Raw genomic sequence first — 25131 nt, forward strand, 5'->3', positions numbered from 1 at the left:
AGTGTAGGCTTTATTGAATCCCAGGGAGACTTTGTTACATGGTCTTTGTCAGTTGACAACAATAATAATAAATTATGTACTTTTAAGATAGATGCATAGATTATTTTGTTTTAGAACTTAATATGGAAAGTAACTGCATACAATAAAACATTTTTAAAAGTAGTCCTGGAATGTTAATCAGTGCAAAAAAAACTGAGAAACGTAATTGTTTGAGAGAGATTGATAATGCATTTTCTTTAATAGTTCCTACTTTTGAAGCTCTTAAGAAATGTAGCATATCTGCTTTTCAGTGAAGAGTCTCTTATATGCTTTAAAATAGGAAGATGATATGTTGCACATAGGATTATGCAGTATGAAAGGTGAAAAGGAAAACAGCACATAAGTACAGAACAATGTTTAAGTAATTCTTGCTTCGAAAGGTTAAGAAAACTGAAACATCTGTGTATACATGACTGTTTATACAATAAATTGTGTTAAAATTGGATACCAAGTTCAGTTTTTATTGCAGGTTCTGTTTGGGCTGCTGACAGGTACAGAAAAGCACTACATCAACAGAAGTTCAGCATTCAGCTCTCAGGAATCTCACAATGTCTTACCACTGGCATCAAGTCAAATAAGGTATGTTCTGCTGTCAGAGACATTTCCAGTATGACCCTACTTTCTTATCAGTGGGATAGCTGGTGAAAGAATCAGTGTGAATGGAATATTAGCCAGAAGTGACCATCTATCGCAGCTATATCTTTTTTTAGCAAAAATGTTAAGAATGCTTGGAACTGCAGTCTTTAAAGTGTACTGGTCACTTTCAGAGGCTTCTTTGTCTTACAGTTAATTTCATTTCCTTTTTGTACTCCCGATGTTAAAGTTGCAAGAGAATAAAAAAAAAAAAAAAAAAAAAAAAAAAAAAAAAAAAGTATAGTGTGATGTTTGAGTATAGTTCCACTGTTTACTCAGTTTTTTCTGTATAACTGCATCCACAGAATTATGCAATGGTAGGTATTGGGTAATGATTTACATACAACTGCAGAGTATTATGGATGAGCAAAACAATTTAGCTCTTTAGAGGAGCACCTTCTTACTTACTTTTTGGTGTCACTACTATATTGTGTTAATTTTCAGTGTGAGGTGTTCCATCAGCAAGAACTAGTTGGTGACTTTCTGTTAAGGAAGAAAATATACTGATGTATTTAGTATGGAATCACAGTGGCTTGTCCATTAGTTTAGGTGATGAGACATTGTTGGTTCAGTCCTGCATGATATCATTCCAGGGTTATCACCTCCAAGAAGAAAGTTAGTGGGCCGTCCTTATCAACAAAATAAAAAGTAAAAATAACACGTTTCTATCAAAAGCTGTAGAATTTGGTATATTGTATATGACAATGAGGTTATTTTCAACTCCAAAGGCTTATTACTTGCATTTGCTTCGGAACATAACCAACACACTTAAAGCCGTGAACATTAGGGGTAGCCAAGGATAAACAAGAGTATGTCTAATGCTCTACTAAATTAATAGTTGCCATATGAAGACATCACACCCTCATCTACTTAGTCACCTACTAGACTTCTTTCCAGGAAATTGTCAACTCCAGGTTGCTTCATTGACGGTTATAGGGAAAGTGACATCTTGGGTACATGGTTTCAACTTCAGTTTTTAAAATGACATCAGATGAAGATATATTTTTTGTATGAAATTAATCTTCAAGCTACCCCAGCTGTCAGTCTCTAGATTTCAGCTGAGAAAGTAAAGGTTCATCATCAGACTCCTCATGTTCTTCCTTATTTTCATTGAGAATGTAAGAAATTAGTCTCCTTAAACACTGACAGCAACTTGCCAAAAGTGTGAAAACTGAAAGCTTCAGAGTAGAAAAAATTAGTAGCCATGAATTTACTGTTCTGCATGGGGGGTAGGCCCTCATTTTGTTCCCCAGCACCTTCTCCTCAGTACCCTTTTTTAACCCCTGTAGTCAGCTCTGTAACAGAAAGACTGGATGGAAAGAGACAAGTGGTGCATGAAGGGAATGGCAGAGTTCCAGGCAGCCTTCAAAAGACTGATCTCCCAAGCAGTTCTGATGACTGCATTACCAGTCCTAGAGGTAATAAAGATGGATCTCTGTTATGGCTCTGTTATTATAGTGAATAAATAACTATCTTTTACACATTGTCTCCTACAGCGCAAAAGCAGACAATGCCTCATGTCATCTGTCACCTTCTAATATTAACTGCTTCTTTTACACACTGTCGCCTACAGGCGTAAAAGCAGACGGTGCCTTATGTCATCTCTCACCTAATATTAACTGCTTCTCTCCCCATCCTGGATAAACAGAGCATTTGTGCAGTCATCCCTAAAATGAAAACTGTCCAGCTTTATGATAACCATTAGACATAATAGCTGTGGCACTGTTACTCTGTTTCCTCCTCCTCCTTTTCCTGTGGGGAGATGCAGAATTGAACCCTAGTCCCCATTAACCTTTATCCCCTAAAATTTCTTCTGTTAATAAGCAGTTCTGTAAATGATGAGGTCTCAAACGTTGTCTTCTAAGTACAGGGTGTGTGTGTAAGTGTGTGTGTGTGTGTGTAAGTGTGTGCGTAAGTGTAATAAGCTTATCTTCTAAACTTAGAGCTGTGTCTTGGATTAAGAATAATCTCCCTTACTTACAGCACGTCTTCCAAAGCAATCCGTGCCACTTTGACACAAGAATGTTAAAAAGGTAGTAGGGGAAAAAGCCTTCCTCCATAGATCTGATTTCAGCTGCAAGATTTTAGCTCATTCCAACTGCGTTGAGGACCATGCTTCCAGATGGATCATAGTTGTAGTTTGCCAAGGTACATCATAAAAAACGATTACAGCAATAGCCTACCAACCCTCCCACCTCTGTGGATAAATCTAACTTACTGCATTCTCCTATGAAAGCTGAACCTGCCATCAAAGGCAATGCAGTTTATGCGATTCCACTGGTATTGTAATTGGCCCTTACGCAAATGATATTGGAGAAACACTTTTTAGATCTTTGCAAGTGCAAGGCTTTCTAAGACACTAAAACAAGTGTGTAGGAACTAAAGGAGGAAGTCTATCCATCTTCATTAAAGCCAAATACACCTAGAGACTGGTTAAACAGTATGTCTTTCTTGAGCTTTTCCAGGTCCAACTAACTATAGGTAAAATACCCCACCACTTCATTGCTAGCTACAGGTACCCCACCATGAACCAAGAGAAGCAGACTCGCTATACAACCAAACACCTTGGTCATGGGAGGTTTCAGCTATCCTTCATCACCCAGTGACATACACGAGCGCAGATATGCTTGCCCTGAGGCTCCTGGACTTTGTCAATACAAACCCTACAAAGGGCCGAAATGTCCTAGACTTAGTACTTAGCAATATTGGGGGGGGGGTCTCTGCGGGTCTCTGTAGTACCCCCTATGTGTTGCTCTCCCTGGTAAGGTCAGACCATAAATCTGTATTGTTCAAAGTAACAATCAGATCTGACACTCCCACAGGAGAAGAACTGAAAAATTTCTCCAACGCAAACTACAGCCCGCTAGGTGATAATATAAAAAGTTTCAAACCCCCTGCTAACACAGCCAACAAAGACTGTTGTGCAGAGGAGTACACAAAACCACCTAAACAACTATATAGACTCGGCTGTACCTGACTGGATCAAAACCAGGTCCTTCTGAAAAAAACAGGCCACCCTGTTTGGATCTCAAGTATGAATAGGTTATATAACAAAAGGAAGAAACTGATGTCTAAGAATAAGAGGGAACTTAACTAGCAGAGGGAACTTACTCCACAGTAGGTGAAGAGAAATAGCTTGAACAAGAAAATCAGATCTCTTGTAAAGTCCTCTAAAGCTAGTTATGAAGCTAAATTAGCATCCTAGCTAAGGATAATCATAAGGCATAAGGCATTCTTATCTACGTCTACCAGAAAGGCATTCTTATCTACGTCTACCAGAAAGGCTCATCCAGACTCTGCTACACTTTGCTGTGAAGGAAAGGTTAGTTTGCTTTTATTTTTTTGTATTACTGTATTGCCTTTCTATATTTTGAATACTGTAGTTTGTTTTCTTTACCTTGTGTTTTGCTTGCATTCTGTTTTAACAGCATATTAAAACTTCAAAAGAGACCACAGCTCTCTCTGTTCTGAGTCGGGCAGAATTTTTTCCCATTTAAGTTGTCTTGTTAAATACCACTGTCTTTCTAGTTGCCCGCCTCTTATGTTAATCTAACCATATATCTCATTTCTCTCTATTTTCACTGGCTTATGTGAGTAATCACAAAATCATCATTTTTGAAATCCCACCCCTTCAATTATTTAAATTTATTAGCCATCCTACAGTATTTCATAGTACCAAAATACAAAAGTGACCACCCCTTTCAATCCATCTTGCTGTTTTAAAAATAGTAACTCTCCACTAAACCTTAACTTTTTAAACAGGTAAAACTCAAGTTACCTACTTTCACATCTAACTTCTCTAGTGCACACTGCAGAGTGCATTATTTTCAATCTTACCTTTAAGCATCCCTGTGACTAGCACTTTCTCTAATACCTGCTGGAAAGCACTAGGAAGCCTTAAACTCATACAAACACTGAACTCTCCTTGTTAACAAGGAGAAATTAATAGTAGGCACTAAATCGCCTATAATTGCAAAGTACCTTGCTAAGGAAACAGCTCCTATGCTTTACAAAGAAAAGAAAAAAAGCCCCAAACCAGGCATGTCCAAGGGTCAGCTTCTGGTGATTTCTCCTGTCCACCTGGTGAATCTGGGCATACTGGGGCAATGCAGCAATTGCCTCATGTACACATACAACCCTCTCCTCCTACCACCCAACACTACAACCTGTGAGAGATGCACTTACATAGCCAAAATGGAAGCAAAGCTCTCTCCACCCAAGATTGTGCTAAACAGTCAAGAGGAGAAGGTTAACACCCACACTACACCTCAAGCAACACATAGCCCTTCTAAACCCGCACCACCAACACCCACATATAGAAACACTAAATCCACATATGCAGAGGCCCTTAACTGTAACCTGCCCAAGCAACAAAGACCTCTGAAGCTGAAACGCAAACAAACACCAATCACAACCAATGTGTCACATAGTTCACAACACCAGTGTGCCACCCAGCAACAGCTCCTAAGGCAAGACAATGTACCTAACACTTTAGTCATAGGTGACTCTATAGTCCGGCACACTGATGTCCCTCTCACCAGGTTGAATAAGGAGAAAATTACAGTCAGCTGCCTGTCTGGTGCCAGGATCCGCCACATAACGCATGCACTCAAGTCACTCCACAACAAGTACAAATATGACTCTGTCATTGTCCATGTTGGAGTGAATGACTTGAGACGTACCTCCCTGGACTACATGAAAAGAGACATGGAAGAGCTCTCGGATCATGTGGCCCAAGCAGGTATGACCCTAGCCCTGAGTAGCATCCTGCCTTCACCCAGAATGATACCACAATATAAGGATAAAATGATTGACTTCAACAATTGGCTAAGCTTATGGTGTCATTCAAAGGGGATCCAGTATCTGTCTGCCTGGGATGACATGATTGACAGACCACGATGCTTTGCCAGAGATGGTCTGCACCTGTCGCCCCTGGGTTTCAGGTTACTGGCTAAGGCTCTTGCCACCCCTATAGTGCCTTTTTTAGGCAAACTTCAAAGGACAAAACCACCACCGTAACACGTACACGCATGCAAAATCTGAAGATAATGCTACTCAATGCTAGAAGTCTAAACCTCAAAATGCACTCTCTCGAGGCACTCCTAAAAATGGAGAACATCGATATCTGTGCAGTAACTGAGACCTGGTTCAAGGCTCCAGAGAGCACCCCTGCAATACCAGGCTACAACTCTTACCACACTTTTCGGCCACCAAACCAGGACCGAAACACTAAAGATGGAGGAGTGTCAATATTCACCAAGGATATTCACACCACCAGGCTAGTTGGCCAACACAATGTGTCTGAAATTCTCCAAGTGCAACTAACACTAGGTAAGACTGCAATCCAAATTGTAGCTTGCTACAGATCCCCCACCATACCCCAAGATTCTCACTACACCTTTCTAAACATACTGGAAAATATTAAGATAGAACCAAACACCCTAATACTGGGTGATTTTAACTACCCTGCCATTAACTGGGAAAACTACTCATGTCCCAACACCTTTGCAGCGGTTCTTGGAATTCATAAATTCCAACGCCCTGGATCAACTAATCCATAGTCCCACCAGGGCTCCAATATCCTAGACCTGGTCATTACCAACATGGGAAATCAATGCTCCATACCTATGGTCACCCCTCGTTAGTCAGGTCTGACCATAAGCTAATCACCCTTAACATCCACATCCCACCCCACCCCCAGTAAAGAAACCACCATAAAAACTTCTCCAAAGCCAACTTCATGCTACTCAAGTCAGAAGTGACAAACTTCATGACACCCATGCAGACGGAACTGAAAGTTCAACTGCTGAATCCTACACTAAGGCACTGTACGAGCACATCCACTCATGCATGAATCGTGCCATCCCAAATAGAACCAAAATGCTCTCATCCAAAAAAAGGAAGCCAATCTGGTGGTCCCTTGCCATAAACAAACTTTACAACAAATGGAAGAAACTTTTGCAGAAAAGAGGAAAATCCCAGGATGCAAAAAACTCCCTTACTAGCCTCAGTAAGAAACTGAGATGCCTCATAAAATCCTCCAAAGCTAGTTACGAAAATAATATTGCCAAAGATTCCAAAGACAACCACAAAGCATTCTATAACTATGTCAAGAATCTAAATGGCAATGCTCAGATCTGCTCTGAGTAAAACAGAATGGCATTAAATATACTGATCCGAAGGATATTGCCAATATCCTGGCAGATCGATTCAGTGCCAACTTCACCCCCCTCTCACCCCCTAAATGGCCCATCTCAATACCAGAAGATTGCCAAATTCCAGTAATAACGGCCACACAGGTACAAAACGCACTCTCTAAAGCCAAGAATACAGCATCCATGGGACCAGATGACATCCCAGGCTGTGTACTACATGAATTACAATATGAACTGGCACCTCACCTAAGTGTTTAATCATAGCCTCACCTCAGGTTTCGTGCCCACTGAGTGGCGCAGAGCTACAGTTATCCCAATCCACAAGGGGGGATCCACCTTGGATCCCGGAAACTACCGTCCCATCAGTCTGACAAGCCTTATCTGCAAGGCCATGGAGCGTATTATCATGGAACTTATAAACAAAGACATTGGCAACCTTCAAACACTGGACCCCACCCAGTTTGGGTTTGTGAAGGGCCGATCTTGTCTCCTGAACCTGATTGACTTCTTTAAATCAGTCTCCAGAGCCATGGACAAGGGTAAGGTGGTCCACACAGCCTATCTAGACCTTGCCAAGGCCTTTGACACCATCCCCCACTCTGGAATCATAGATAAACTTACTAAGTTGGACATTAATCCCTATGTCACCCAATGGGTTGCTAAATGGCTTACTGACAGAACCCACACTGTAAAAGTAGCTGACTCCAAGTCCAGCTCCAGACAAGTGACAAGTGGAGTACCTCAGGGTTCAGTCCTGGGGCCGCTCTTGTTTGGCATCTACTTCTCTGAAGTACAGGTCAACACTAAGGGACTCTGGCTAACAAAGTTTGCAGATGACTGCAAACTGGGAGCCATTATTGAATCCCCAAATGATGTGGATACTCTACAAAAGGGCCTTACAGAAACAGATGCTTGGTGCCAGAGCCATGGGCTCAAGCTCAATGCCAAGAAATGTATTGTTATCCCTTTGGGAAAAAACATGTATCCATGAATTACCATATAGGTGGCAGTACACTAAACACAGAAAGTGTGATAAGAGACTTAGGGACACAGGTGGACAGTGGTCTCACCTTCGATAACCACATCGCCACAACAGTCAGGAAATCCTTCTATGTGGCACACCTCATCACGAAGGGCTTTTCATCCAGTAAAAAGGAGATCATTGTCCCACTGTACTCATCCCTCATTAGACCCATTATAGAATACAACGCCCCATTTGGTATGTACCTCTCAAGACATCTGCAACAACTGGAAAGGCCTCAGAAATACCTCACTAAAAGAATCACAGGCCTAAAGCAGATGCCCTACGCTGACCGTCTTAAAAAAACTCCAGCTATACTCTGTCGCATATCGTCTACTCAGAGGCGATCTCTGCTTAACATACAAGGCCATGTCAAACCCAGAGCTGTTGGACATGCTACACTTAAAGAAATCCCAATCCCTCAGAGCTACACTCTCCAGGGATCTAAACCTTGTCATCACAATAAACAAAACATGCTGGAGGGATAGGTTCCTGACCCAGAGACTCCCTAGACTCTGGAATAGATTGCCCATACATGTCAAGCAGAGTGACTCTTTGGACCTCTTCAAGAGGAACCTTGACGATTGGATGGGAGAAAGGAAATTCACCCCAGGGATCACGTCAGTCGCCCTGCTAGGCAGGGTTCCAGGAAAGTAAATAATGTGAGAAGAAATAGCCAGGGAATTGTTATGGCTAGGCTTGTATAGGCCCTAGGGCTGATAGCCTAGTACCAACCTATGAACCTATAAGGAATGCCCAACTATGTGCTGAACCTAGAGTGGACAGTACCTCTCATACTGAATCTGAGGAAATTGCTAACCTGCTAGCTGACTGATTTAGTGCAAATTTCACCCTCTTGTCCCCACCATCCACCTGACACCAGTCCTCTACCTAGTATCTCCAAAGAGCAGGTCTTATCCACACTCTCCAAGGTCAAAAGCATGGCATCTATGGGGTCAGATATCATCGTATGCTGCTTATTAAGCAATCTAAAACAAGACCTAGCAGAACCACGTGGCACTCTCTTTAACCTCAGCCTGAACACTGGCTTTGTTCCAACAGAGTAGGGAACAGCAACAGTAATCCCCTTGCACAAAGGGGGTCCATCAACCAACCCTGGGAATTGTAGACCCATAAGCCTAACCAGCCTTATCTACAAGGCCAAGGAAAAAGTCATTATGGACCTTATCAGCAAGGACATAGGCAACCTTCAAACTCTTGACCTGACCTAGTTTGGCTTTAATGTTGGATCATGCTTGTTGAACCTGGTGGGCTTCTTTGAGAATGGCACCAAAGCCATGGATGAAGGCAGAGTAGTGCATACTGCCTGTCCTGACGTAGCCAAGGCTTTTGATACAATCCCATACTTGGGTATCATTGAGAAACTCTCCTAGGTGGGCATTAACCCATATGTCACTGGATGGGTAGTCAACTGGCTCACCGACAGAAAGCACACTGTTAAAGTTGGGGATTCCACCTCTACTACTGGTAGACCAGTTACAAGTGGCGTGCCACAAGGATCTTTGCTGGGCCCTCTACTGTTTGGACTCTATTTCTCGGAAGTCGAGGCAAAAGTAAATGGCCTGTGGCTTACCAGGTTCGCTGATGATTGCAAACTAGGCTCAATCATTGAGTCCCCAAATGATGTTAACATATTACAAAAGGGGCTAACACAGACAAATGATTGGTGTCAAAGCCGCAGGCTAAGACTAAATGCAAAAAAGTGCATTATCCCCTTTGGCAAAGAGGAAGTCCCTGCAAATTACAGTATTGACAGCACCCCCCTAATCACAAACCCAGTGGTGTGAGATTTGGGAACACAGGTTGATAGCAATCTCAATTTCAGTCTCCATGTGTCCACATTGGTAAGTAAAGCCTTCTACATTGTGCATCTCATAAGTAAGGGCACCGCATCCAAGACTAAGGATGTTATAACTCCTCTGTACTCGACCCTCATCAGACTACTAATAGAGTACAACACTCCCTTTTGCATGTACCTCACCAGACACCTGCAACAGCTGGAGAGACCAGAGAGGTTTCTCACCAAGAAAATGCAGGGCCTCCAAAATGTGACCTACATGGAAAGACTGAAAGCCCTGTCACTGTACTCTGTATCCTGCAGGCTGCTGATACCCTGCCCTAATGGAAATGCTGCACATCAGAAAATCAAATAGGACAAGAGTCACTCTCTCTCCAGATATCTCAACCTAGCGTGTGATATTAATAAAACATACCAGAGAAACAGATACATCTCCCAGAGATTGCCACTCCTCTGGAATAAACTCCCAATTCACATGAAGCAGAGCTCCTCAATGACCCTATTCAAAAGCAATGTAGACAGTTGGATAGGAGACCACAAATTCACCCCTGGGATGGCACCTGTGTCACTCGTGGACAGGGGCAATCAGTGCTGAACCTAGACTTGCTCTGCAAACAATGACAATCTAACCAAGGTCATGTAGGGAACATGGGTATAACATGGCTAAGGTTGTAATGGCACTAGGGACATTAGCCCTATGAATCTAAGCCCCCCTTTAAAACAAATCTTTAGTTTTATCCCCACTATTAAATCTATCCCACCCAGTTTTAAACACTTATTATTTTTTTTGGCCCTCCTCAAGGTTACCGTTCCTGCCACAGCCAGTGACTGTCTAATTGACAGCTGTATCTTTTGGCTAAAGTTATATGAAAGAATGATCATCAGGCAAATATTAGAACTCTCAACTCCTATAGAAAATAATTCCTGTCCTGCAATTCAGTCGGGTGCAGTAGGTATAAAAATGGGTCCAAAGTTCTGACTGCAGATGCCTCAAATACAGCCTGGGGAACCCACGAAAGAAAGAATAAAGTCCAGAGCATATGGGACAGCAGATGGTACAAGAGGCACATCAGTATAAAAGAAATGATGGCAATGATTCAGGCCATCAAGGCTTTCATGCCCTTGTGGAAGCCAAAAATCCTGCACCTAATAACAGCCAACACCACAGTGATATGGGACATAAACAAACAGGGACAGACCCATACCACCTTTGCAAGAAAACCATGACATATTGGAAGATAGCAGTAGAAATTAGTATCCACCTAAAGGCTTCCTACACTATGTCCTACCAGAACTCCTCTTGCCAGTCATCTCAGCAGATCAGAAATGGATCCCCATAAGTGGATGCTGAACAGGAACATATTTCTTCATTTGATCCATAGACGGGGTCTGTCAGTAGTAGACAATTTTGTTTCTTTGAGCAACTGACAGCTGAAGAAATTCTGCTGTGGTGCACCATAAAAATAGGCTTGGGTAGTGTATGCTTCTTTTCCTCATTTGGGTGGGTCCATTTCTGTATGCTTCGCCTCTGATTAACCTACTTTCTAGGGTGATCCTAAAAGCAAAGGAGGAAAGGCCAAAGATGATGCTAATAGCACCTTTCTGGCCCAAGCGGCATTTCTTCTAAAGATGGCAAGTGAGAAACAACTTGTTCTGCCTTACCATGTGGACCTGTTGACTCTGTTGTAGGGGGTCCCTGATGCACAAAAATCTGTGTACACTCAGACTTAACATTGCGGATGGTTTGATACTACCTTTTACTCTCCCTTTCATAGAGGATATGCTATACATTGAGTAAAGCTAGGAAGCCTATAACCAGGAATTTTGACCTAGCTAAATGGAATAGCTTTTCCCTATTGTGCCAAAGGACGAATCCGTACTCTTTCCATATCAACATCTTTGACTCAGCAATGCCAGTCAGAGTCGTATAGGTCACGGCTAGCTTATGCCTCAGGAAAGATGCATTTTTCTACCATTTCAGCTTGTATACCCACTTTCTGACAACTATATTACCAGTCAAGCAGTTTCTTAGAGGGGTGTTGCAATTAAGGCCACAAAAAAGGGCAGTTTTTCTCCATAACATTTTAATTTTATCCTACAAAAATTCACACAAACCCTTCCGAGCCTATGTCTCCTCAAGTCCTGACATCACAGTGGCTAGAATGTCTGACCTATAAGCACTCATCTGCAAAGACTTATTCCCTTTTTTACATGTAAATCTTTCCTTTATGCCTAAACTGGTCACATAGATTTCCTTAGGCCAATCTGTTAATTTGATAGTCTTCTTTCTGAATCCTCAAAATAAAGGGGAAAGTGTTTTGCACTATCTAGGCATTCACAAGTAGCTGCCATATTTTCTGGACTGAACATAGAATGTAAAATGTTTAGTGCAGTTATTTTGTCTTTTGCAGTTAAGGAGAATGGAGGCCAGTTTCCAAACAGGCCATCTCAAAATGCCTGACACATTGTATTTCTTTTCTGTTTTTTTTTTGTCTCCTGACAAAAATCTGGAATAATGCGTAAGTTTACGACATGCTAGGGGTACAGCAGCCACTACTGTGTTTTTAAGAGGGCTGACAGCAAAAAAAAAAACATATTAGAGGCAGCTGATTGTGCCACTGTTTACACCTTTTTAAAACACTAAATTGAACATCACCTCCAAAAGCAGAGTGTTTTTTACCACAGACCCTCTGCAGGCCCTTTGCAACCCACTACTGGAAAAGTAACCTTCACCCAGTACTAAGAAGCTCTGAAAATGTTATTACTACTGCAACATTGGTCCAGACATTGAACATAGTAAGTTGTGCAAGGAGCTTAGCAAAGTAAGGAACTTCCTGGACAGAGACTGAAATTCCTTAGGCTGATACTAAAATTGGGGTTTTGTGATCATTGTTGTACCCTGGATGTTCTTCGTTCCCCATTGCTGCAGTCCTTACTATTGGGTGTAGTCCGCTGTCCAGTCGGCCCGAATACCAGAGTATATGGCTGACGTCGGTCAGGGCGCATTACACTGACGTCAGTACGTCAGGGTACTAATGCGCATGACCGACGTCATATCCTCAGTCTTTTTTGCCGCATGGTCCGATGCAGAAGCAGTTTTGCGAGTGCAGGTTGGCGTTCTGAAATATTTCCGAAACCGGAGTTTCAGACCGAAGCAGAGTTGGCTAAGTACCCCGTTGGGGAACATTTTGGTTTTTTCTTGCCTCAGTATTTAACCGGATGTCAGAAAAAGTGAATAACTGTATTTCTTGTGGGAAACAGATACCTCATAGGGATTACCATTCCTTGTGTATACCTTGTTTAGGGCCTGAGCACGACGTTGTTGGTTGCCGCTCTTGTGCTAGGTTTAACAAGCGCACTATTAAGAGGAGGTTAGACTGTGCCAGGTTAGTGTTTGGGAAGCGTTGCAATTATAAAATGCCGTCGGATGCTCCGACGCCCGCTTCGTCCAAGAAGCGCAAGGACAAAACAGCGAAGCCTAGGGTTGATGAACCGGCAGTCCCGGACGCCGGTTCTTTAGAAGGCTCTGTGGAGCCAGAGGTTTTGCCAGGAGTTTCCATGGAGTCTCAGGCAGAAACTTTACTGTTACAGGATGTGCCTTCTCAGGAGGTAGGCCAGGCTGAGGGGGCTTCTCAGGTAACTGTTCTTCCCTCTCTTCCCAAGGTAGTTAGAGCCTCTCCTTCTGTTGCCAAAACTTCTTTGAGAGGTAGGCCTAGTTCAGCTTCAGTGGGGGCTTCTCCTAGCATTTCGGGTTCTGTACCTAAGAAACATATGCTTAAAATGGCAGAAGATTTGATTACTATGATTAGAGGTTCTATGCCCCCTCCTGATAAGAGGCCTAGGGTGGAACCGGAGTTTGATAGTTTTGAACAGTGTTCAGAGGCTTCTGAGTCTTCTGCGGAAGATTTGCAGGAGTATCCTCCTTATTCTGATTCTGATGTGGATGATTCCACTCCTACAGCTTCTCCTCCTGAGGATTTCTCATTTTCAGAGACTCTGCATTCCATGAGGGAGCACTTTAAATGGGAAGGCCAGGATTACTCTGATTCCAGGAAAAGGCTTAGGGAATTCTTGTTTTTATCCCAGCATAGGCCCTTAGCTATACCTCCTGTGTTGAATGTGGTGGAGGATGTTTTTGCAGAGGCTTCCCTGAACCCTGACTCTTTGCCTCCTGCTCCTGTTAAACCTGATAGGTATTATAGGGTGCCCGAAGCTCATAAGTATTTGTTTAAGGGTCCTAGGGCGGATCCAGAAACTGTTTCTCAGGGGCCTAAAGGTGTTAAGGCCTCTGTGGTTAAAAATCCTGTTCCCACTGATAAAGAGGCAAGGGCTTTGGATAGGTGGGGAAAGAAAGTGTATACTTCTTCCACTCTAGCCATGAGAGCGTTGAATTGTCAGTTTCACATGCTAAAATATCAAAATTATCTCCTTTCACAATTGAAATCTAAGGTGGATGCTTTGGCGGAAGGTATTGAGTGTAAAGAGTTGCTGGATTTGGTTCATGTGTCTGAACAAGTGGGTAAGCATTCTTTGCAATGTGGTTTTGATGCTGTACAGGCCTCCTCGAGGGTGGCTGCCACTAGTTCTGTTCTTCGCAGGCATGCCTGGTTGAGGGATCAGAATTTAGCTGAGCATGTTAAGACAAGGATTTTGGATGCTCCTTTACAGTCTGATGTGTTGTTTGGTTCGCCTGTGGAAGCAGTTTTAAAGAAAATGGAGGACAAAGCTAAGTCTATGCAAACTGTTAAAGATTTTTGCAGGTGCAGCCACCAAGTTTAGTAGAAATTGGCCTGCTAAGGGGTGGACATATCCTGCTTATGATTCCCAGTCTAGGGGTAGGTCTAGACGTGGTAGGGGCAGGGCTCAAGGTTCTTTAGGCCTAGAACGGGAGTTCACCTGCTCAGACTTCTGGTGAGGGCAGGGGTCAGTCCTTTCGTAAACAGACCCAATGACCTGCCTTTTCAGCTGCCAGTAGATTCTCGCCTGGCAGCTCCTTTGGGAGGAAGACTGTCTCTTTTCAAAGAAAATTGGGATTTAATTACTCAAGACAGATGGGTGTTGGATATCATTCACCACGGTTACAGGTTTTATTTCCACACAATGCCCCCTTTCAAAGGCATGCCAGACGTTCCTCCTCCACAAAGAAAAGAGGCTCACAAGCAAGTTTCTCAGTTACTCCAGATGGGGGCCATTCAGCCAGTCCCTGTATCAGAAAGGGGCCTAGGATTTTATTCTCGCCTGTTCCTAGTACCAAAGAAGGGGAACACGTGGAGACCAATTTTGGATTTATCTCTCCTCAACACTTATCTGGACATTCCTAAGTTCAAGATGTTGACGTTACAACAGCTTTTACCTCTGCTGGGCAAAGATCACTGGATGGTAACTTTAGATCTCAAGGAAGCTTACCTTCATGTGCCTATAAGGCTAAGTTGCAGGAAGTATCTGCGGTTTCGAGCTGGAAATTCTCATTATCAGTTCTCTGCATTGCCCTTTGGCTTATCTACTGCCCAGAGTATTCACAAAGGTTCTGGCTCCAGTGATAGCTTACTTCAGGCTACAAGGAATTCAAATCTATCCTTACTTGGACGACTGCCTGATTCTGGCTCAAGAAAAGGAAGACCTTCTACAGCATCTGGAATATGTTATAGCAGTGCTAAGATGCCTAGGGTATTCTGTGAACGAAATAAAGTCCAGTCTAGTACCCTCTCAAGACATGTGCTTTCTGGGTGTGAGACTGAATACAGCAGCCCAGATGGCCTTTTAACCCCGGACAAACAAAAGAGTCTATCACTTTACTTCCATCAACTATCTCATCAGTCCGTGCTGACTGCAAGGACAGTCCTTCAAGCATTAGGGTTCATGGCATCTTGTATTCTGGTGCTTCCCAATGCCAAACTGCATATGAGGAAGCTACAATGGTATCTCAAAATGTATGGACACAGCACTGCCAGGATTTGGACACTGTCATTCAAATAATACCTTGCCTTCAAAAAGAATTTTTGTGGTGGGCTCAGGAATGTCACCTAAACAAGGGACTCTCTGTGACCCGGCCAGAGGCGAGTCAGATTTTAACGACAGATGCCTCGGACATTGCTTGGGAGCTCATCTAAATGGAAAGTGGATACAAGACAAGTGGCCTGCCAGACTACAGCATCTACATATCAACATGAAGGAGATGTTAGCAGTCCAGTTTGCATTAATGGCTTTCAAGGAGTTACTTCTTCCAGGGCAGGTGTTGATTCTAACAGACAACACAACTGTCATGTGGTACATCAACAAGCAAGGGGAACACATTCTTATCCTCTATGCAGGCAAGCAATGATTTTATGGGAGACTGCGCTAAGCTTGCAACTAACTCTTCAGGCAAGGTTTCTGCCAGGAGCACAGAACTCCTTAGCAGATGTGTTAAGCAGACAAATCATGGATCCCCACGAGTGGAAACTGGATCTTCATGTATTTCAGAAATTGACAGTGTCATGGGGAACTCCAGACATAGATCTGTTCGCTTCTCCACTAAACCACCAGCTGCCAAAGTATTGCACAAAGGGGTTTCATCACACAGCTTGGAAAGTGGATGCTGTGTCTTTCAGTTGGAAAAACCTTCATGTGTATGCCTTTCCACCTCTGCCTCTTCTTCCAAAGGTACTATTAAAGGTCAGACAAGACAGGCCAAGGATGATTTTGATAGCTCCAGATTGGCCTCGGCAACACTGGTACCCACTACTACGGAGTCTGGTAAAGAAGCCTCCATGGCCTTTACCTCTGATTCCTCATCTGTTATCTCAGAAGGACGGTCATCTGCTCAATGTCAAGCTTCACTCTCTTCATCTAACAGCCTGGCATATTCTGTGTTGAAACACAGCAGGTCTCAACTTCCTCAACAAGTTTTAAATGTGATTATGGAAGCTAGAAGACCTAGTACAAGGAAAGTGTACGCAGAAAAATGGAAGAGATTTTTATTTTGGAGTACAGCAAAGAATTTGGAGATTTCTGAGCCTAATTTGAGTGTGGCTCTTCAATATCTTACTGAGTTATTGGACAAAGGTTTGTCCTTCTCTTCCATTAAGATTCATGCTGCAGCAATTTCAGCTCACTATGATTGTGACCCACCTTTGTTTTCGCATCCTTTGTTCAAGCAGTTTCTTAGAGGGGCAAAGAATATAAGACCCCACGTAGAGCTCCTACTCCTGCTTGGGATCTCAATTTTGTGTTGGAAAAACTTACTCTACAACCTTTTGAGCCTGCGGCTACTGCTGAATTGAAATACTTGTCATGGAAGACTGTTTTTCTGTTGGCTATTACTTCTGCAAGAAGGGTGTCTGAGTTGCAGGCCCTTATGGCAGTAGAGCCCTTTTGATTTTCCATAAGGATAGGGTATCATTACGTACTAATCCTTCCTTTATGCCTAAGGTGGTTTCTAGTGTGGCTTTAAACCAAACTATTCATTTGCCTACTTTTTATGCAGACCCCAAAATAAAGGGGAAAAGATTTTGCACACTTTAGATGTACACAGGCAATTGCGTTATTATTTAAGCAGGACTAAGGATTTTAGGCAGTCTCAGCAGTTGTTTGTTTCTTTTGCTTTGAGTTCGCAGGGCAAGCCTGTGTCAAAACAAACTATTTCTAGGTGGATTGGCTTTTGCATTGCATTTTGTTATTCCCATCATGGCAAGGAGATTCCAGCTGGGATTAGGCCTCATTCCACTAGGGCTACTGCCACTTCAACAGCATTTCTAAGGGGGGTGGCAACTAAGGATATTTTGGAAGCAGCTACTTGGAGTTCAGTGCATACTTTCTCTAAGCATTATCACCTTCCTATCTACTCTAAGTCTAGGGCTGGTTTTGCCACAGCTGTTTTGCAAGGCATGTTGTCAGCTCCTGCTTCTTTATGATTTGCCAGCCTCCCTTACCTCTGCTTTGGGATTCTACCCAATAGTAAGGACTGCAGCAATGGGGAGCGAAGAACATAGTACAGTTTTGTACCTACCATAAATGTAGATGTTCGAGGATCCCCATTGCTGCAGTCCAATTTACCCTCCCTCCTTCCCCTCTGTGTTTAGGGGTGGTTGTGTAGGTGAGGTTACATGCTGATATTTTTGTATATATTCTTGTATATATTGTACATATTTTTGGTGCAGGTATTTTGGGCCTTGTCTTTTTAGGGTCTTCTGACATCTGGGGCAAGAAAAGACTGAGGATATGGCGTCGGTCATGCGCATTAGTACCCTGACGTACTGACGTCAGTCTAATGCGCCCTGACCGACGTCAGCCATATACTCTGGTATTCGGGCCGACTGGACAGCGGACTACACCCAATAGTAAGGACTGCAGCAATGGGGATCCTCGAACATCTACATTTATGGTAGGTACAAAACTGTACTTTTACAAATTCAAACAAATAAATATATACAAGCATGCAACATGGTAACTGACAAACACAGAGATTCCACCCTGACTACAGTATCATTACAGCATTATACATGCTAACTAACCAAATTTATGAGAGTATGGAAAATAGACTACTCACAAGGCATTTTCCTTGATGTTCATCGTGTTACACTACACTTGGGTTATCCTGCCGTCAGGCGGTTCCCCAGTCGGCCTGAGTTCCAAAGTCTTTGTCCGACGTCGGTTGCTGTCACCTCCTCCCTGACGTCAGTGCGACAGGGGTATATAAGATGCAGCCGACGCAATTTTCTTCAGTCTTTCTTGCCGCGAGCTGCCCGAAGCAAAAGCAGCTCGCAAGTGCCGGTCGGCAGACTCCTGAGATTTTCATTCCGAATCCAGAACCGAAGTCTTCTACAAAGCTAAGTACCCCGTTGGGGAAACTTTTTCTTGCCTCAGACCGACGTCATTTAAAGTTAATAACTGTATTTCTTGTGGGAAGCAAATACCTCATAAGGATTTCCATTCCTATTGTATCCCATGCCTAGGCCCAGACCACGACGTCGCTGGTTGTCGGTTTTGTGCTAGGTTTAACAAGCGCACTATTAATCGTCTGTTTGATTTTGCCCGACATTATTTTGGCAGAAAATTCAATTACACCATGCCGTCGGAACTTCCTACAACCGGAATACTTAAAAAGCACAAAGCAAGGACAGGCATCCGAGGCCCAAAACTGACGACGAAGCCTCTTCTAGGCCAGTTGCCGGTTCTCCTGTTTTCAGCGAGCGCCTTCGCAGCCCCTGATGACCGCTTCTGCAGAACCACAGGCCACCTCCGACTCCCACATGGAGATGGCTGGGCCTTCGGACGCACAAGTTTTTCAGCCTACTGAAACAAACCCTTCAGGGGGATCCGGAGTAGCTGAGCAACCCGCAGCTTCAGAGGGTGTTTTCAGACCTACTCAGTTAAGCATTAAACCCTCTGCTAAATCTAAGCCTCCTTTAAAAACAAAGAAACAAATACAGCATTCTCCAGGACAGGCCTCCATGCCTAAGAAACAAATGCTCAAAATGGCTGAAGACCTTATCACTCTGATCAGGGGATCCCACCCACCTCCTGATAAAAGGCCTAGACAGGATGCAGACTATGACTCATCCGACCAGGTGTCCATTTCTTCAGATTCATCCTCAGACCTAAATTATTCTTTACCCCCATATGAGGACTCTGATGCTGAGGAATCAATTCCATCAGCCTCTCCGCCTGAGGACTACTCCTTTCGGGAAACCTTGCATACCATGAGGGAGCATTTCCATTGGGAAGGCCAAGATTACTCAGAATCCAAGAAAAGGCTCAGAGACTTCCTTTTATTACCTCAACACAGACCCCTTGCTATTCCGCCAGTGGTAGATATTGTGGATGATGTGTATACTGAATCCAGCTTAAATCCTGATTCCTTACCTCCAGCCCCAGTTAAACCTGACAGATACTAGAGAGTCCCTGTCTCACACAAATTTCTATATAAAAGCCCTGTTGCTGACCCTGAAACTATTTCTCAGGGACCCAAAGGGATTAAGGCCTCATCAGCAAAAAATCCAGTTCCCTCTGAGAGAGGTTCCAGAGCATTAGACAGATGGGGAAAGAAAGTATATACGTCTGCAACTTTAGCAATGAGAGCTTTAAATTGCCAGTTTCACATACTAAAATATCAGCAATTTTTGATGTCTCAGTTAAAACAAAAAATGCTTCCAGATTCAGATCCTCCTAATTTTAAAGAAATGCAGGATGTATTGCATGCAGCTGAACAAGTGGGAAAACATACTTTGCAATGTGGTTTTGATTCTTTAGAGGCCTCCTGTAGAGCAGCAGTCACAGGTTCTGTCATTAGAAGACATGCTTGGTTAAAAGAACATACATTACCAGATCATGTTAAAGCAAAATTATTGGATGCACCTTTGCAGCAGGATGTGTTATTTGGAGTTAAGGCAGAAGAGGTATTAAAGAAAATGGAGGATAAGGCAAAATCTATGCAAACGGTGAAGGATTTCTTACAGGTTCAGCCTCCTCGATTTAGCAGAAATTGGCCAACAAAGAATTGGTCCTTTCCAGTTACAGACAGACCTCAAAGGGGCAGATACAGACGTCCAAGAGGTAGAGGTCAACCACGAGGTCCTTACAGGCCTCGACAATGGGGTGCCCCAGGCCAGAAAGAAGGGGAAGACAGGCCCCAACCATATAAAAAACAGCCTCAATGACTTCCCACTACAAACAGCTCTCTCTTGGCAGCCCCCTTGGGAGGAAAACTGGCACTTTTCTATCACAATTGGCATTGGATCACCAAAGACAAATGGGTTCTCAAAATTGTATCTCAAGGTTACAGGTTCCACTTTCGCACTCTGCCAAGGTTAGAAGGAATGCCAAATCTGCTACCAAATCAATGGGCAGAGGCTCAAAAACAAATTACAGCACTCATGGACATGAGAGCTATTCAAAGGGTACCACCACAGGAGCAAGGACAAGGATTTTACTCAAGACTCTTTCTGGTTCCCAGAAAGGACAAAGCCTGGAGGCCCATTCTGGATCTTTCGTCTCTAAACACTTACCTGGATTTTCCAAAATTCAAAATGTTGACACTACAGCAGCTTCTTCCCATGCTGGGCAAGAAAGCTTGGCTCGTGACCTTGGACCTCAAGGAGGCATACATGCATGGCCCTATCTGACAAAACTGCAGAAGATACCTCAGATTCATAGCTGGTTCAATGCACTATCAATTCTCTGCACTGCCCTTTGGCTTATCTACTGCGTCCACAGTCTTCACAAAGTGCCTGGCACCAGTAATTGCATTTTGCAGACAGAAAGGAATTCAAATTTATCCGTACCTGGACGACTGCCTGATTCAAGTACATTCTTCTAAAGCATCTGGCATTTGTAAAAAAGTTATTAAGTTGTCTGGGCTACACAGTAAACGAAAAGAAATCAAAATTAGTGCCCTCACAAGAGATAATATTCCTGGGTGCCAGCTTGAACACAATGGCCCATATGGCTTATCTCACGCCAGACAAGCAAGGACAACTGACTCAATACTTTCAATTGATGGCAACAAAGACCCAACTCCCTACAAGAAAAATTCTGCAGGCCTTGGGTTACATGGCATCTTGCATACTACTAATTCCATATGCCAGACTGCATATGAGGAACCTACAATGGTACCTAAAGAGTGTATGGTCTCAACACTGTCAAAGTTTGGAAACCGTTATACCACTAATTCCTTGCCTTCAACAGGAGTTTCGATGGTGGGCTCAAGCTTGTCACCTCAACAAGGGACAGCCTTTTACCCAACCCACAGCCAGGCAAACACTGACAACAGATGCATCGGATTACGCCTGGGGAGCACACATGGCAGGAAAATGTATTCAGGGTAAGTAGCCCGCAGAACAAAGGCATCTTCACATCAATCAAACAGAGATGCTAGCTGTACAAAATGCCCTTATAGCTTTCAAGGACCTGCTGCATCCAGGACAACTATTACTAAAGACAGACAACACCACAGTTATGTGGTACATAAACAAGCAAGGGGGCACTCACTCCTACCCCCTCTGCAGACAAGCCATGACCTTGTGGAACACAGCTCTAAACTATCAAGTTCATCTGCAAGCACAATTCCTGCCAGGAGAGAAAAACACAGACGACTTAAGCAGAAACATCATGGATCCCCACAAATGGGAATTGAATCCGCAAATATTCAGAATGATAACACAGAAATGGTGGAGCCCGGACATAGATCTGTTTGCATCCCCAATGAACTGCCAGCTACACAAATTTTGCACAAGGAGTTACCATCCACAAGCATGGAAAGTGGATGCCCTATCATTCAGCTGGAAAAACCTACAAGTATACGCTTTCCCACCACTACCTATCCTTCCAAAGGTACTCATAAAAGCCAGGCAAGAAGAGCCAAAGATGATCCTGATTGCACCAGACTGGCCACGCCAGCACTGGTACCCAATCTTAAAGAACTTAGCACAAGAGCCACCCTGGATTTTGCCTCAAATCCCACATCTGCTGACTCAGCACAACAATCAGATACTTCACAGCCAGCTAAAGACTTTAAACCTAGCTGCATGGAAGATTCCTTAGTCAAGCAAGCAATGCCTCTCTCCAAAGCTGTTATAGATGTCATTCTGGAGGCCAGAAGGCCTAGTACCAGGAAAGCCTATTCAGATAAATGGAAGAGATTCTGTGCCTGGAACCAGGCTCACAGCCTTGACCCTCTTGTCCCAAACATTCCTCAGATACTACAATATTTAACTGAGATGCTGGACAAAGGCCTCTCCTTTTCATCCATCAAGATCCACGCCTCTGCCATATCTGCTCATTACAACACGGATCCACCAATTTTTTCTAATCCTTTGCTAAAACAGTACCTCAGAGGGGCTAAAAACATAAGACCACCCCGTAGAGCACCTACTTCAACTTGGGACCTCAACTTTGTTTTGGAAAAATTAACTTTACCTCCTTTTGAGCCAGCTAACACAGCATAATTAAAATATATCTCTTGGAAAACTGCTCTGCTCCGGGCAATAACGTCAGCACGAAAAGTTTCAGAATTACAGGCACTAATGGCAGTGAAGCCTTCCTCATTTTCCACCAGGACAGGGTGTCTTAAAGAAGTAACCCTACGTTTATTCCAAAGGTGGTATCAAGTGTGGCTCTAAACCAAACTATTCACTTGCCAACTTTTTATCCAAAACCACAGAATAAAGGGGAGAGACTACTGCATTCTTTGGACATTCACAGGCAGTTGCACTTCTACTTGGACAAAACCAAAGCTTTCAGAAAATCTGAGCAATTATTGGTAGCATATGCTGCAGGAGCACAGGGAAAAGCCATTTCAAAACAGACTATTTCAAAATGGATAGGACATTGTATACGTTTCTGCTCTACACACCATGGGAAACCTGTACCTAGCAGCATTAGATCTCACTCCACCAGGGCAACAGCCACTTCCTCAGAGGAGTACCTACCAAGGATATTTTGGAAGCAGCAACATGGAGTTCTTTGCATACCTTCACCAAGCATTACCATCTGCCTTTATACTCTAAATCCAGAGCTGGCTTCGCCACTGCTGTGCTGCAGGGTCTTATAGCCACCCCTAATACCTTATAGAACCAGCCACCCTACCTCAGCTTTGGGATTCTACCCAAGTGTAATGACTGCAGCAGTGTAACACGATGAACATAGTACAGTTTTGTACCTACCATAAATGTAGATGTTCGAGTGTATACACTGCTGCAGTCCAGGTTACCCTCCCTCCTTCCCCTCTTACTTGCTGGTACGTACCTATGTCTTCTACCCTTTACTACCTATGGGGAGTATTTGCTGGTAACTGAAAGTTGTTGTTTGCTTTTCTTATGTATGTTTTATTAGCAATGTGAATTGCCTTCCTATTTGGGGGCACCTGACATCTGGGGCAAGAAAAACTGAAGAAAATGGCGTCGGCTGCATCTTATATACCCCTGTCGCACTGACGTCAGGGAGGAGGCGACAGCAACCGACGCCGGACCAAGACTTTGGAACTCAGGCCGACTGGGGAACTGCCTGATGGCAGGATAACCCAAGTGTAATGACTGCAGCAGTGTATACACTCGAACATCTACATTTATGGTAGGTAGAAAACTGTACTATCTCAGACGTGCTTTTGAAATTGTAGATCATCAGCTACTACTTCAACAGCTAATCAAAACTGGCTTTTTCAAGACTTAGTACAGTGTTTCTAAAACTACTTTAGCTGTAGGACTTTGATTAGCTATCCAAACATTACCTTCTCAGACACAGGTAGCACAACAAAAGAGTTAATGCTGTGATCATGGCCCCTTGGGGTTTTCCCTGTTTATCAACAAGCTACCCTACAATCTTCCAGATGTCAGCAGTTGTACGGAATGATGGTGTAAGAGACCATGATAGTATAAGAGATGAGTTGGTATAATGGTTAGTCTTCACCTCCCATGCACAAGGTACAAGGATTGAGCCTGGCCTCCGGCCAATACCTGTTTGGAGTATGCATGTTCTTCCTGTGTCTATGGAGTTCCTCCCATCTCTGAAAAACATTTGTACTAATGTTACCAAAGCAGGCTTAGGTATTTGTCTGTAATAAGTTGGTTGAGGAGCCAACCTACTACAGCCTATGTCAGGGAGGGGCAGCCCTGGGTCAAGAAGCTACTGGCCAGGTGGTGTCCAGGATGGGTTACATGGGATAGCTCTGTTGAGCAAAGGCTGGACGTAAAACCAATCAAGCTGCCAAACATGAACCAAGACTTGCCACACTCTGTGTAGGTTCAGTGATGGGACACTGCTTGGAAGTGGATGATGTGGTGGTAAGGAGGAGGCCAGACTACCTATGTATCCCGAAGACAAAATGGAAGGGCAGTGCAACAAAGCCACTTGGCTTGGGATCCAGTCTCTAATACTCAGGAAGATACCAGGCAACTGTTAAGATTTGAAGGCAGTTTGTGAAATCCTATCTGTAATCCAGGGACTTGGATTTCAAGACAAATAAAACAAGGCTTCAATTGGAATACAAGCAAATCTGATCTGCAGCTGACCATAGATGGCTTATCTACCCCTCCTGTCCAGGGGAGTAATGTAGCTGGTGCACTTTTTTAGAAAAACTGTTATATTAAGTCTTCACAGGTGTATAAGTATTCTTGCAGTCAAATCTTAATGGTTTTTATAGTGACCTCCGCCCCTCCCACCCCAGATTATAAAGGATTTGTGAAGAGAGAGATCAGCATAGCCTGGTGTTTTAATTTGTGGCTGTAAAATAAACCTAATTTGTATATGTCAAAATGGGGGTGTATTTTAATTGGTGGAGGCAAAACATACTTCATTTGAATATGACTGTCTACCAGTGGAGTGGGGTATCCGCACTGGCCACTCCTCCCCATCCTATTATAGTGCTTGTATTGTGTATCAGTGTCAATTAACCATGCTCAAAATTAAATCCAGCAGTGACTCAGCCAGTTCAAGCAAGATAATTCCATTTTCCTTGTTTAAACAGAACTATGTGTTACTACTTTAATTGA

At 43.4% G+C, this 25131-nt stretch overlaps 1 protein-coding gene across 2 annotated transcripts in view; it reads left to right on the forward strand.

The window, feature by feature from the left end:
• The window catches only part of COG1 (component of oligomeric golgi complex 1), an 829165-nt gene that overhangs the window by 660389 nt on the left and 143645 nt on the right, over positions 1-25131 (forward strand). For both annotated transcript variants that reach the window (XM_044085137.1, XM_044085139.1), the window contains exon 12: positions 509-618. In XM_044085137.1, coding sequence (XP_043941072.1) covers positions 509-618 — 110 coding nt within the window. The remainder of the gene's footprint in view (positions 1-508; positions 619-25131) is intronic.

The sequence above is a fragment of the Protopterus annectens genome, chromosome 10.part0 (assembly GCF_019279795.1).
Source record: "Protopterus annectens isolate FY-2018-M chromosome 10.part0, PAN1.0, whole genome shotgun sequence".
NCBI lineage: Eukaryota > Metazoa > Chordata > Ceratodontiformes > Protopteridae > Protopterus > Protopterus annectens.